At 46.1% G+C, this 13,259-nt stretch overlaps 1 protein-coding gene and 1 long non-coding RNA gene across 4 annotated transcripts in view; one reads left to right on the forward strand and one right to left on the reverse strand.

Moving 5' to 3' along the window:
- The window catches only part of LOC121019484 (uncharacterized), a 27,380-nt gene continuing 14,121 nt past the window's right edge, over nt 1-13,259 (forward strand). Inside the window, exons 1-2 of the long non-coding RNA XR_005785614.1 lie at nt 1-11; nt 4,495-4,497. This is a non-coding gene — a long non-coding RNA (uncharacterized LOC121019484). The remainder of the gene's footprint in view (nt 12-4,494; nt 4,498-13,259) is intronic.
- On the reverse strand, nt 1,104-10,187 carry MPV17L (MPV17 mitochondrial inner membrane protein like). 3 transcript variants are annotated; one of them, XM_040458977.1, is made up of 4 exons: nt 9,956-10,187; nt 5,928-5,998; nt 1,793-1,822; nt 1,104-1,712 (listed from the first exon to the last, which is right to left on the reverse strand). In XM_040458977.1, exons 1-4 carry the CDS (start codon nt 10,170-10,172, stop codon nt 1,533-1,535), a joined length of 498 nt encoding a protein of 165 aa, XP_040314911.1. In that variant the 5' UTR covers nt 10,173-10,187; the 3' UTR covers nt 1,104-1,532. The 3 variants fall into 3 exon arrangements, with proteins under 3 accessions (XP_040314911.1, XP_040314910.1, XP_040314912.1); XM_040458976.1 differs by lacking the exon at nt 9,956-10,187 and adding an exon at nt 9,469-9,809; XM_040458978.1 differs by lacking the exons at nt 5,928-5,998; nt 9,956-10,187 and adding an exon at nt 9,469-9,817.

The following is a 13,259-nucleotide window of genomic DNA, read 5'->3' on the forward strand; positions in this document are numbered from 1 at the left end:
GCTCTTCCCATGTTAAAACTTGTGAAATGCTCATGAAAAACTCGTGAAAAACAACTTTGGGGTGCAATTTTTAGGTGAAGTTTGCTGAACCTTCCTGAGATATCCACAGCATTTTTAGACCCACTGGTTTTGAGGTTAGACAAACAGTAAATCAGAAAGTCTGGATCAGGTTTCTCACACCTGCCTCAAAGACTGCCCATAAAGATTTATTTGAAAACACTGATTTTTAAAAATATAACATCGGTGTGAAATTTGGGGTAACTGTTTTCCTTGGAAACCTATGAAATAGAGTTTTCCTTCCAGAGGAAGAAAATTTGTTCATTTTCTTAGAAAAGAAACTTCACTCAATATATTTTTTTAAATTTTTTAAAAATGTTTGTTTTATTTTTGAGAGAGACAGAGCATGAGGGGGAGAGGCAAAGACAGAGGGAGACACAGAATCCAAAGCAGGCTCCAGGCTCTGAGCTGTCAGCACAGACCCTGACGTGGGGCCTGAACCCATAAACCATGAGACCATGACCTGAGCCGAAGTCATCACTTAACCAATTGAGCCACCAAGGCGCCCCTCAATATATTTCTTTAAGAAGCCAGATGTTGTGTATATTTCCTAAGTCTAGAATGCAGATATGGGATACTTCGGTCAACTGAATTTGCTCAAAACTAGAACACATGAACTAAAAAGTACTTAACTTCAAAATTACAATAGTTGTATGGGGCGCCTCGGTGGGTCAGTCGGGTAAGTTTCCCACCTCAGCTTAGGTCACGATCTCACGGTTCGTGGGTTTGGGCCCTGCATCAGGCCCTGTGCTGAGAGCTCGGAGCCTGGAGCCTGCTTCAGATTCTGTGTCTCCCTCTCTCTCTGCCCCTCCCCTGCTCATGCTCTCTCTCAAAAATAAACAAACGTTAAAAAAAATTTTTCAAAATTACAATAGTAGAAGACATCCATGAAATACATTTCTATACAGGACACACCAATCACATACTATTATTATTATTTTTTTTGATGGCATAAAATGTTCTTACAGAACTTAGCATCAGGAGAACAAGAAATTATTCTATAAAGTATTTCCAGAAAAAAAAAAATCCAGTTATTCAATCTTCTCCTTGATTGAGCTCTATGTAAACACCAATTTACTTATATAAGGAATATTTTTGGTATAAAAGTTCAACAGATCCAAAGTGTTTAGGAGACAACCTGAGATTTTAGAAGCAAAATGGGTTCTTTAAATCAACTGGCATTAAAATATTAGACTAGAAATAGTAATAATTGCAAAATGCCATGATGGCACAGTGGTCACCAAAGTATTAGAGACGTGAACACAGTAGAGAAGTGATACTTTCAGACTAGCATGGGGAAAAAAGGTTTGAATAAAATTTAAAGTATTCATTGATACTTAATCAGTGGGTCTATGCAATAGTAATTCTCCAAAATGGAGCACAAAACTGATGAGTAGACTCTTATCTGCAAGCAATCCACTGCATTAAAAAATAAAATAAAATAAATCCGTCATTGTCAGGGAGTCCTTGGCTTCTCATTTCTCGGGAGGCCTTTCAACGGCACCGGCCTCTTTCACATGAAGGAAGGTGAAAGCAGACTTGAACGTGCCATCACCGCTCTGTTGTGAAAAGCAGAGGAAGGTAGCCCACAGAAAACCACAAAGTCCAGTGTAAGCTGTCCTCCAGTGCGTGGGAACCAAGCTGAAGTTGGTCAGCTGTAACAGAAAGAAAGAGTATGCTAGGCTCCAGACAAACCACAGCCATGAATTAGCATTCTGAGTCGTTCGACACTCACCTGCACAAAGGGCCAGTACATCAGACCACTCTGGAATAAAGAAAAACTTTATTAGAATGTGTTTTAATCACACACACACACACACACACACACACACACAATCCCACAGCTCATGCCATGAAAGATTAAGAAATACCAGGCAGATAAAATGTGGAGGTGGTATTATGTTTCAGACTAAGCCGATTAAATCAGACTACTTAAAGTCTCTCAAGCAGAAGAGGGTAAGAGCTGTGCAAAGAGATTTCAGGTACGAGATATTTATATTAGTCATATCCACAGACCCAGAATGAGAAGACTCTCAGAATCAGTACCATTTCTCACATTGTGTGTGTGTGTGTGTGTGTGTGTGTGTGTGTGTGTGTGTTAAAAGAGATAGAGAGCACTAGTGGGGGAGAGGGACAGAGAGAGGGAGAGAGAGTCATACACAGGCTCAATGCCCAGAGCGGAGCTGATGTGGGTCTCCAACCCACCACCCTGAAATCATGACCTGAGCCAAAATCAAGCGTTGGACGCTGAGCTGACTGAGCCACCCAGATGCCCCAGGAATATATTTATAAAAGGATCATCAGTAAAGTTTTAAATTTTTCATTCTTCATGGAATGATTTGTTAATAACATAGTCTATGTCACACAATGAGAGCCAGAGGGGACTCTAATTTTATCTAAAACGTTTGATTTTTTATGTAAAAAGATTGAAGGCAAATAATATATTCTACTATTTCTTGCTATAGAATAAGTTTAGCTGACATTCTCGTATATTACAAAATACCGCCAAAAAGGGAGTATTTTGTTTTGGGGGGTTTGTTGTGGGTTTTTTTTTGTTGCTGTTTTTTAAGGGGAGAAGCAAAACTGTATTCTTCAAAAACTAAAGTGTTGAGGGGCACCTGGGTGGTTCAGTCAGTTAAGTGTCCGACTTTGGCCCAGGTCACAATCTCATGGCTTGTGAGTTCAAGCCCCCGCCCACGGAGCTCTGTGCTGACAGCTGTGTCTCCGTCTCTCTCTCTCTCCTTCTCTGCTCCTCCCCCACTAGCAGTCTGCTTCTCTCTCTCTCTCTCTCTCTATCAAAAATAAAAATAAAAAAATTAAGAAAAATATATCAGTGTTGTAATAGACAAAAGAAGGCTAAGGAAATTTTCCCAATTAATGGAGACTAAAGAGACGGGACAACTAAAGGCACTACCTGACCCTAGACTGCATCCTCTACCTTTTGAAAGGAAAAGAAATCCTGTAAAGACCATTAGATAGTGAATTTACAAACATGGTATAAAGTTGGTAGGTGAGATAAAAGGATTATTACCGTTGTTAAATGTATCGAAGTTGCTAACTCTGCTGTGGTTATATAAAAGAACATATTTATTCTTAGAAAATAGATACTTAAGTATCTAGGGGTACAGGGTAATTCTGTGTGTAATTTACCCTCAAATGATCCAGAGAAACAGATAGAAAGATCGATGGATAGATGGATAGAGCCAGGAAATAATAAAACAAATAGGCAAAATGTTAACTATAGGCGAATATGGGTAAAGGGTATTCTTTGAACTATTCTGTTATTTTGCTGTCAGCTTGAAATCATTTCCAAGTTAAAGTTTTAAAAACCTATAAAAGATGGGGCATCTGGGTGGCTCAGTCAGTTAAGCATCTGACTTCGGCTCAGGTTAATGATCTCACGGTTCATGAGTTGGAGCCCCTCATCTGTCTCCGTGCTGACAGCTCAGGGCCTGGAGCCTGCTTCCGATTCTGTGTCTCCCTCTTTCTGCCCCTGCCCTGCTGGCTCTCAAAAACAAACATAAAAAATTTTAAAAAATAAAAACCTATAAAAGAGAAGAATGTAATACTAGATATATTTCTAAGAGGGACTATACCTGAGCCACCATATTGCAGGTAGTGAAAGGAGACATAAATTGCAAGCTATCTGTACAAAACAAAGTAAAAACTCAAGTACTACCTACATGTAAACAACAAATAAATGAGACATGTTCTTTCCACCTTCATCCAAAGAACTTGGGATTGGGCATGGGGTTGATTCCTCAGCAACCAAAAAGCAATTCTGCTTTCACTCACATGTCCCTTGGGCTACAAGAAAGCCTTTGTGACAGATTCTTTTTGGACGCTTCTTGTCTTCCAACTCCTAGTGTTTGTGCTCTTGGTTTCATTGATCAAGTTTGGCTCAAAAGCCCGGTTTTAACCAGTTTCTCCCATATCTAATGTCCTTCTCTCTGGGCTCTCCTCTGTACATCTGGAAGTCTCCCTTTGGATATTCTGATGGCATCTAGAATTCAATATTTCTCAAACTGAACTCATCTATCTTTTTTCCCCAATCGGCTCGCTGTCCTCTATGCACTATCCCAAGTGATGAGCTACCAGTCAAGGCCATCCTAGATGCGTCCTTGCCCCATTACCCCGACCACCAATCATTCACCCAGAGCGACAAATTCCACCTCCTAAATAGCTCTCCAATCAGTCCTATTTTTTTTAAGTTTTATTTATGTATTTTGCGAGCATGAGTGGGGGAAGGGCAGAGAGAGAGGGAGAGAGAAAATCCCAAGCAGGCTTCGCACTGACAACTTGGGGCTCGATCTCATGAACCGTGAGATCATGACCTGAGCCGAGATCAAGAGCCCAACGCTTAACCGACTGAGACACCCAGGCACTCCTCCGCCATTCTCTGTTTCTAATGTGACCTCGGTTACACTGACCCTCTAGCTGGTTTCTCCTGCCACTATTCCTGACGTATAGGATCCTTGGCAGGATATCCAACACCCAGTAAAGGTGGCCTGTGTGTCTTAGTTAAGGGAGGAGAATCTGAAAGACCTGCAAGTCCCTGCTTAAAGCCCCTTTCTTTCCCAATTCTGCTGGCTTGCTCTTTTTTTTAAACGTCACGGTAGATGCCTCCGTAGGATCTCTGACATAATGGGCAAACTTGTTTCTTTTTCCAAAATAAAGCAGAAGGAAATCACATTTGGATTTGTGAGTCACGATGGGCTCCTGATTTCTGCCCCAAGGGAAATAACAAGCGCTCTGAATACTCTTTCCCATTAAAGGAGAAGAAACTGGGGCACCTGGGTGGCTCAGTCGGTTGAGTGTCCGACTTCAGCTCAGGTCATGATCTCACGGTCCGTGAGTTCGAGCCCCTCTTCGGGCTCTGTGCTGACGGCTCAGAACCTGGAGCCTGCTTCAGATTCTGTGTCTCCCTCTCTCTCTGACCCTCCCCTGTTCACGCTCTGTCTCTCTCTGTCTCAAAAATAAATAAACATTAAAAAAAAAAAAAAAAGGAGAAGAAACTGTCCCTGAGCATAACGGCAGGGGGGGTGGGGAGGGGAGCATGCAGCTTCCACCCTCCCTACCATCTGCCTCCAACCATCAAGCAGGCAATGCTCATTCTGGGGCTCAGTATTACTCCATAGAAGATGCCAGAAGCAGTACAGGCAATAGCCCGGTGTGGCTTGGCACCGCCTCTGATAGGGAGTTAAACACACATGAAGCCCAAGGCCCAGTCTGTGCATATTCGGCCCTCCTGAAAACTCACTTAATTGGGATTAATAGAATAAAACATGCTCTAGGCCAGGGACAGAAAGCACCCCTGATTTTGCCAGGACTTCAGGGTGCTGCTCAATAAATCTTCAGGGAATAAGTTAATAAATACTTGTTGGACTGGGTTGTGTATATTTGTATTGAGCAAACGGTGCGACACGTGACTTGCTTTGAGTCTAGAAGTGATCTTGGGGAACATCCTTCACAGAGACGCAGCAGAATGTACACCTGGGGACATTGGCTCTGAATGGGCATGATTCCATTAATCACTCATGTGTTACTATTCCTCTTGTGCACCAACCTCTTTGGGTCCAAACTTCACTAAATAAACTATAACCATGATAAGAGTAAATTTTCAAAACAGGACTCATCATGAACATTGACTAAAATTCAGACACGCATGTATAGACACTCCCAATATAGACACACCCTTAAAGCGTCTTACTCATTCACTAGCAAAACAATCTTAAGATCTCTCCATCAATATACCGTCCCCTGGTGCCAACCAACTGGAGCCCTAACTTAAGAAGAGTTTCCTTAAAATGTACTTAATTTTACAAATATACGAAAAGATCTGGGTTACCTTTTCGAAAGTCTGTTCTTACCTTGTACGTATTCCAGAATTTCTGTTTCAGGTCCAAAAATATGTCATCCTTTTCCTGGAGAATACTCATGCCTATTTGTAAAAACACACACCAAAAGAATTTTGGAAAGATTCAGTGGGAAGAATACTGCCTAACAGTTAAAATTCCCTATTTCAAAATGCAAAGTAGCCAGTGGTATATTCTCATTCATCATGTCCCTTCTGAACCAACAGTGAAAACGACATAACCTCCATTCTAAAACCAGATAAATCTTTGGGCACCTGGGTGGCTCAGTTGGTTGGGCATCCAACTCTTGATTTTGGCTCAGGTCATGATTTCACGGTTCGTAGGATGGAGCCCCAAGTCGGGTTCCAGGCTGACAGCAAGGACCTACTTAGGATTTTCTCTCCCTCTCTCTCTGCCCCTCCCCTGCGCATCTTCTCCATCTTTCTGTCTCAAAATAAACAGTTTTTAAAAACAAAAAATAAAATTTGAAAAATCCTTAAATAAATAAACAAAAACTGGATAAATCTTAAAGGAGTGATAAATATGAAGTAGAAATAGCAGAGTATAAAAGTGATAGAAAAAATACACATTTTTTTTTAATTTTAAGAGAATTCACAGCATTCAGATAGCAGGATGACTGGTGACTTCTCTGCCTTCCAAACTTTTTGTAAGATGTTTAAAATTTTAGAAATATAGAGGTGCCTGGGTGGCTCAGTCGGTTAAGCGTCCAATTCTTGATTTTGGCTCAGGTCATGATCTCCTGATGCGTGAGATCAAGCACCGCGTTGGGCTCCAGGCTGACAGCGGGGAGCCTGCTTGGGATTCTCTCTTTCCCTCTCTCTCTCTGTCCCTCTCCTGCTCACAGGCGCACACACGTGAGCTCTCTCTCCCTCTCTCTCTCTCTCTCTCTCTCAAAATAAAAACTTTAAAAAATAATAAATGAATGAACAAATATTTAATTTCCTTCTTTAAAAAAAAAAAGTGGCTGACGGACCCTGGGTGCTCTGGCAACTACAAAGTTCCCCCTCCATATTCTAATCAGAATTATTCCAGTATCATTATTCCAATCAGAATCTGAAAGCAAGAACATCGCTTGAGCCTTCCTAAAAACATTCTGAAAACTTTGCATGTTCAACAACCCTGAAAAGAAATTCAGGGAGCAAAGACAAAATCCTCCTATTTTAGGAAGGAGTAAAAATAAAAGTGGTTTAAAAATTCTCCTTCAAATCTGATTAGGAGGAAGGGGAAGTGAGGGGTGTTTTTTTCAGCCTATTGCAAGGGATTTTTAGAACAGAATTTAGGAGAATACCCTTGCATGGAAGTATTGGCAAGGTCGGGTTCCACTTACCCAGCACTAATTAAGCGTTAAGCACTTTATGTGCCTTATTCCATTTGACTCCCCTCTCCAACAATCTGCGGATGTCGGTAGTTACAGAAGCAGAAAAATGAGCTTGGGGAGGTTAATGTTATACCACGTCCAACCCGGGTGCAGATTCCCAGCTGGACCTCTCCATCATAATCCAAGCTCCCCCAGGTGGCCCCAGCACAAAGGATCATCTGATACAGGCAATTTCCCAGTTGGAAATGCCTGGAACAAACATCCAACCCACTCCTCCCACCTTCATTTTCACACGAGGAGAGGGAAATCAGGCCAGACATCTAAAAAGCAAAACAAAGCAGCCATCTGGGTAGGGATCCATGTCAAGAGCCAAGGGCCTCAGACTTGAACCGCAGGCCTCCTGGAGCCTGGTTACCGAGGCTTCTTTCTGCTTTCACACACAGTGACAACACCCAAGATTAAGAACACGGTATGGGGCTGCCTGGGTGGCTTAGTCGGTTAAGCGTCCGACTTTGGCTCAGGTCATGATTTCACAGCTCGTGGGTTTGGGCCCTGTTTCAGGCTCTGTGCTGACAGCTCTGAGCCTGGAGCCTACTTTGGAATCTGTGTCTCCCTCTCTCTGCCCCTCCCTAGCTCGTGCTCTGTCTGTCTCTATCTCTCAAAAATAAATAAATGTTAAAAAAAATTTTTTTTTTTAAAAAGAACATGGTATGGAATGGATTGTGTGGATTATGTTGTCTTTCGGCAAATCACTTAACCCCCTTCGAATCTCAGTTTTCTACTCTGTAACACAGCAATAATAAAGTGGATCTGCCTCCCTTGGTTGTTTGAAGATCAAATGGGAATCCGGTTCCCAGAGGCCCAGCCCCTAGGTCCCAAATCCTCACCAGCGTTCAAGACCACTGCAGTAATGGCCACGAGGAACTTCCTTGCCAATGTGGCATGGAAGTCACACCTTGGTACCAGGCACCCAGCAGCCCCAGCCTTGGGTCCTCTATTTCCCTGACCCCACTGACCCCATCAGCCATGGGGTAGCTGAGCCCACAGCAGGCAACGAGGCCCTTCATGCTTCCTGTGGGGTCTGTGAGAAAAGGAACGGAATCTGGCTCCCCAAAATAAGACCCATAAGGCATTGTGGTTTCTTCAAGGAGATGATTGGAGCCCCACAACCCAGTTTAGAAGGCACCAACAGCCACTGAAAAGACGACCTTCTTGGGGGAATCTGTTATCCCCAATGCAAAGGCCAGGCCCAGGACCCTTGGATTTTCTTACAGAATTGGTGCCACTCCCCTGCCCTCGCCCTCACCCACTATAGAAACTGCTAGGAGGACAGAGGCTACAGAGCCCCTGGCATTGGTTTTGGCATTTAAGGTCCTGTGGAAGATTCCCAAAGTCAGGCCTTTAGGACCCAGGGTGATTTTCTGAGGAAGGGCCTCGTAGGTCTTTTCCTAGGCGTAGAGTTCTCTATGGCAAGATCCGAGGTCCCCTCACATTTTCTGTGGCTTTTTTATACAGGGAATGCACCCCCAAAGGAAATTCTTGTTACCAAAGCAGGACTGAGGCCTTGAGCATGAATTTTCTGGGGGACTCTGTTCCACCTGCTCTGCGCCCATGGTCCCCAATCCCCTCCCATTTCATTGATGTGTCTGCCAGTAGAAAGGGGGCCCGTAGCCCCGAGCGTGGATTTTCCCAGGAGCAGGACTGCCCTGTCCCATAACTAGGTCACTAGGGTTGCAGCCGCCATGGACAGGAGCTATGATCTCCTCGACGTTTATTCGGACCTTTTCCAAGGGGAAAAGGCGGCCCCCCAGTCCTGCCTCCCTCCAGGTCTAGCCGACTTCCCAGGCTCCCTGAAACCTCCAGCCACTCAACTATGCACAACCCCAGCGTCCCATCTCCGATCCTGGACCCTGGCCTCCTAGTTCTCCGCTTCTCCAACCACCACCTCTGAACTTCTCCCCTTAATCTCCTGTCCCCAGACTTGTCAACTCTTGCACCTCGACCTCCGGCTCTTCCGGAGTCTCTTCCGGCTCTCAGCCGTCTGAAATCCTGCCCTCACCCCCACCCCTTGGCTTGCAGCCCGGGTCCGGCCCCAGAGCCCCTGGCTCCATCCCAGCCCCCAGGAGCCCCCAGCCCCGGCCTCCAGTCCCCCAACCTTGGCTCCAGGCCCCCTCGTCGGATCTCGCCCTGGACCCGGTCCCCGCCCCGGCCGCTCACCGGCATAGAAGGCCGAGACGGCCACGGGCCCGCCGATCGCCTGATCGCACAGCACCTTGGCCAGCACGGCGCGCGGAGCACGGCCGGGCAGCGCGCGCTCCAGCACGCGCAGCCATACGTAGTTGAAGTTGGCGTGGAAGGTCACGGCCACGGTGGCCACGCGCCGCGTCTGCTGCCAATCGGCCGGACCGCCCCGTAGCCGCTGCTGCAGCGCGTCGCCGGCGGAGAAGAGCGCCGCGTAGAGCAGCACGTTCGTGGGCCACGGGTAGCGCCGGGCAGCGCGCAGCAGCGCCCGCCACCCACCCGCCATGCCCGCGCTGGGGGCGACCGCCAGCGACCGCCGCGCAGGCCCCCTGGGCCACGCCCGCCCGCCGGCCCTGCCCTCGGCGCCGCCTCCGCCACCTGCACCTGTCTTCCCAGATGCTCCCGAGTCATTGGGCGGCCCGCGCACACCCAATCCGCGCCGTCCAATCCCGTGGCCACTAACCGTTGCGGGGCTGAGCCTTTGAAACGTGGCCGGTCCACAAAACGCGTGGTCCATGTCCATGAAACGTCCAGAATGGGCTAACGCGCAGCGACGGAAAGTAGACTAGCCGTTGCCAGAGGCTGGGCGATGGAGAGAACGCGAAGCGACTGGGTGTGCGGTTCTTTGGGGGGCGACGAAAGCGTTCTCTGTTAGGGGTGATGGTTGTACGGAAAACCATTGCATGCTATTTCAAACGGTGAATTCTATGGTATGTGAATTGCAGCTCAAAAAAATGGGGGCGGGGGGAAGGGATACCAAAATTCAGTTACCAAGAGGATGGTGTATGTTAAATGTTTACAGGCACGGAACTCACCCTTCCAACGCACACAATACACTTGTGTCGCTTAGAGGCAAAGCCACAAGTTAAAATGTGAGGCCTTTCGTGGATGGGGAAGTGAGGCTGGGGGACCTATTGCCTTCACTTCAGTGTGTGGACTCCCCTGAATATTGCCTCGGAAAACGTGCGGAGCTCCCAGGCAGAGTCCCTGAAGCACGGCTCAGGGGGGACCCCAGCAACAGATGTCATCTCTGATCTAATGGAACTCAGTTGTCTGCTTTTTTTCCTCCCTTTTTTCTTCCTTCTCTGTCACATTCAAACCCATTCTCATTCTCTCTCCTTCTTCTTCTCTTTTTTAATTTTTATTTATTTTGAGAGAGAGAGAGCCATCCAGCACGCCAGCAGGGGAGGGGCAGAGAGAGAGGGAGAGAGAGAGAATCCCAAGCAGGCTCCACACTGTCAGCACAGAGACCCTCAAGGAGTTAAATCTCACCACCATGAGATCATGACCTGAGCCAAAATCAAGAGTCAGATGCTTAACTGACTGAGCCACCCAGGCACCACCCCTCCCTTCTATTTGTTTACCCTATTTTATTTCATTTTAGGGTTTTTTTTTTAACTCTTGGCTTTTCATTTTGAAAGGATTCCAGACTTCAAAAAAATTGCAAAAATTGTACAAGAGTTCCCATATAGGCATCACCCAAGCTTCCCCAAATACTGACGTCTTGCATAACCATAGTACAATGATCAAAGGAATAGAGCAGTCGCTGATGTCATACTATTACCTCATCTACAGACCTTATTCAAATTATTGCCAGTTGTCCCCCTGAAGTCCTTTTTCCAGTCTCGCATCCAACCCCCGATCACTTTGCGTGGCACTGAATCGTTACGTATCTATCACCTTAGTCTCCACTCGGGGGCACTAACCTGTTATTTTGCAGACTTCCTCCACGTGTCAATCCTGTTGTTAGGGGATGAATTGTGCCCCTCCCAAAATTCATATGTTGGAGCCCTAAGCCCCAATATCTCAGAATGGGGCTGTTTGGGATATAGGGTCTTTAGATGGGACCCTAGTCCAATCTGCCTAGTGTCCTGATAAGAAGAGAAAATCTGGACACACAAATGGGCACCAGGGTAATGCACACACAGAGGAAACGCTGTGTGGGGACACAGTGAGAAGGAGGCTATCTGCAAGCCAAGGAGAGAGGCCTCCAGAGAAACCAGCCCGGCTAATACCTTGGCCTCAGACTTTAGTCTCCTGAACTATGAGAAAAATACAGTTATTTTTTAACCCACTTCATCTGTGGTATATTGGTCTGGCAACTCTAGCTGACTAACACACCCATTCTCTTCAATTCTTGGGAATCTACCAATTTCTGTGTTCTTTGACCCTTTCTATTTGCATAAGTCAGCATCTAGGCTTTCTTCCCCAGCCCACCCCACCCCCTCGTTCTGTTGTCACATAATCTTTTCTGACTCTGACCCACCTGCCTTCCTCTTAGAAGGACCCTTATGATTACAGTCAGCCCATCTGGATAATCCAGAATAATCCCCATATATCAAGATCCGTTCCTCAAGGGTCATCTACAAAGTCCCTTTTGCCATGTAAAATAACGTATTCGCAGGTTCTGGGGATTCAGATGTGGACTTCTTTGGAGGACCAGTATTCAGCCTACTGTAACTCCCCTTTATCGTGTCCTCCTTCTCTGTAACCCTTCTGATCTCTTCTGACAGCAACTGATCATGTTAGCTGAAATCCAGCTGTCCATTTCTCCATGTGTAGAGATTAGGCCCGTTTGTCCACACTTTTTCATTCATTCACTTAATTGATCGGTATTCTTCTTTTTTTTTTTTTAAGTGTATTCATTATTTCTGAGAGAGAGAGCAAGAGAGCGAGCATAAGTGGGCAGAGAGAAGGAAACAGAGAATCCGAAGCAGGATCCAGGCTCTGAGCTGTCAGCACAGAGTCTGATGCGGGGCTTGAACTCCCAAGCTGTGAGATCGTGACGAAAGCCAAAGTTGGATGCTTGACCGGCTGAGTCACCCAGGTGCCCCAGTTGGTCATTATTCTTGAGCACTATTATGTGCCAGGCACTAAACTATGTACTTGTGGCAAGGATTTGTATTTGCAGGGCCTTTTTAAAAAAATCTAATCCCTGGGGCACTTGGCTGGTTCAGTCGGTTATGCATCTGAGTCTTGATTTTGGCTCATGTCGGGATCTCACAGTTCTTGGGATGGAGCCCCATGTCGGACTCTGCACTGACAGTGCGGAGCCTGCCTGCGATTCTCTCTCTCCCTCTCTCTCTGCCCCTCCCCCACCCGCTCGTTCCCTCTCTCTCTCAAAATAAATAAACATTAAATTTTTTTTTCAACGTTTATTTATTTTTGGGCAGAGAGAGACAGAGCATGAATGGGGGAGGGTCAGAGAGAGAGGGAGACACAGAATCGGAAACAGGCTCCAGGCTCTGAGCCGTCAGCCCAGAGCCCGACGCGGGGCTCGAACTTACGGACCGCGAGATCGTGACCTGGCTGAAGTCGGACGCTTAACCGACTGCGCCACCCAGGCGCCCCAAAATAAATAAACATTAAAAACAAAACTAATTCCTGCCTACATCGGGGGGCAGTGTGGCCTTCGTTATGAAAAAAAGAAAATCGCCCTCATTATTCCTACACAACTGCCTTGACCAGGTTTGTTAGGGAGAAAAACAGAGCAAAATTGGAGACTGGAAACAGGGAAGCGGGGTGGAGAGGGGTTCGAGTTGCCAGATCAAATACAGGATGCCCAGTTAACTTGAAATCTTCAGACGAGTCCTGCATAACGTTTTAGTGTCGGTATGCCCCGTGCAATATTCAGGACACACACTAAAAAAAATTTCACTGCTCCTCTGAAATGCAAAGTTAATGGGGCACGCTCTATTTTTTTTTAATTTATTCTGCTAAATCTGGCACCCCCAAAGGATGGTGCTGACAGTCATTGAGGGACCACT

This window comes from Herpailurus yagouaroundi, unplaced genomic scaffold, assembly GCF_014898765.1.
Source record: "Herpailurus yagouaroundi ecotype Mexico unplaced genomic scaffold, PumYag 222, whole genome shotgun sequence".
Lineage (NCBI taxonomy): Eukaryota > Metazoa > Chordata > Mammalia > Carnivora > Felidae > Herpailurus > Herpailurus yagouaroundi.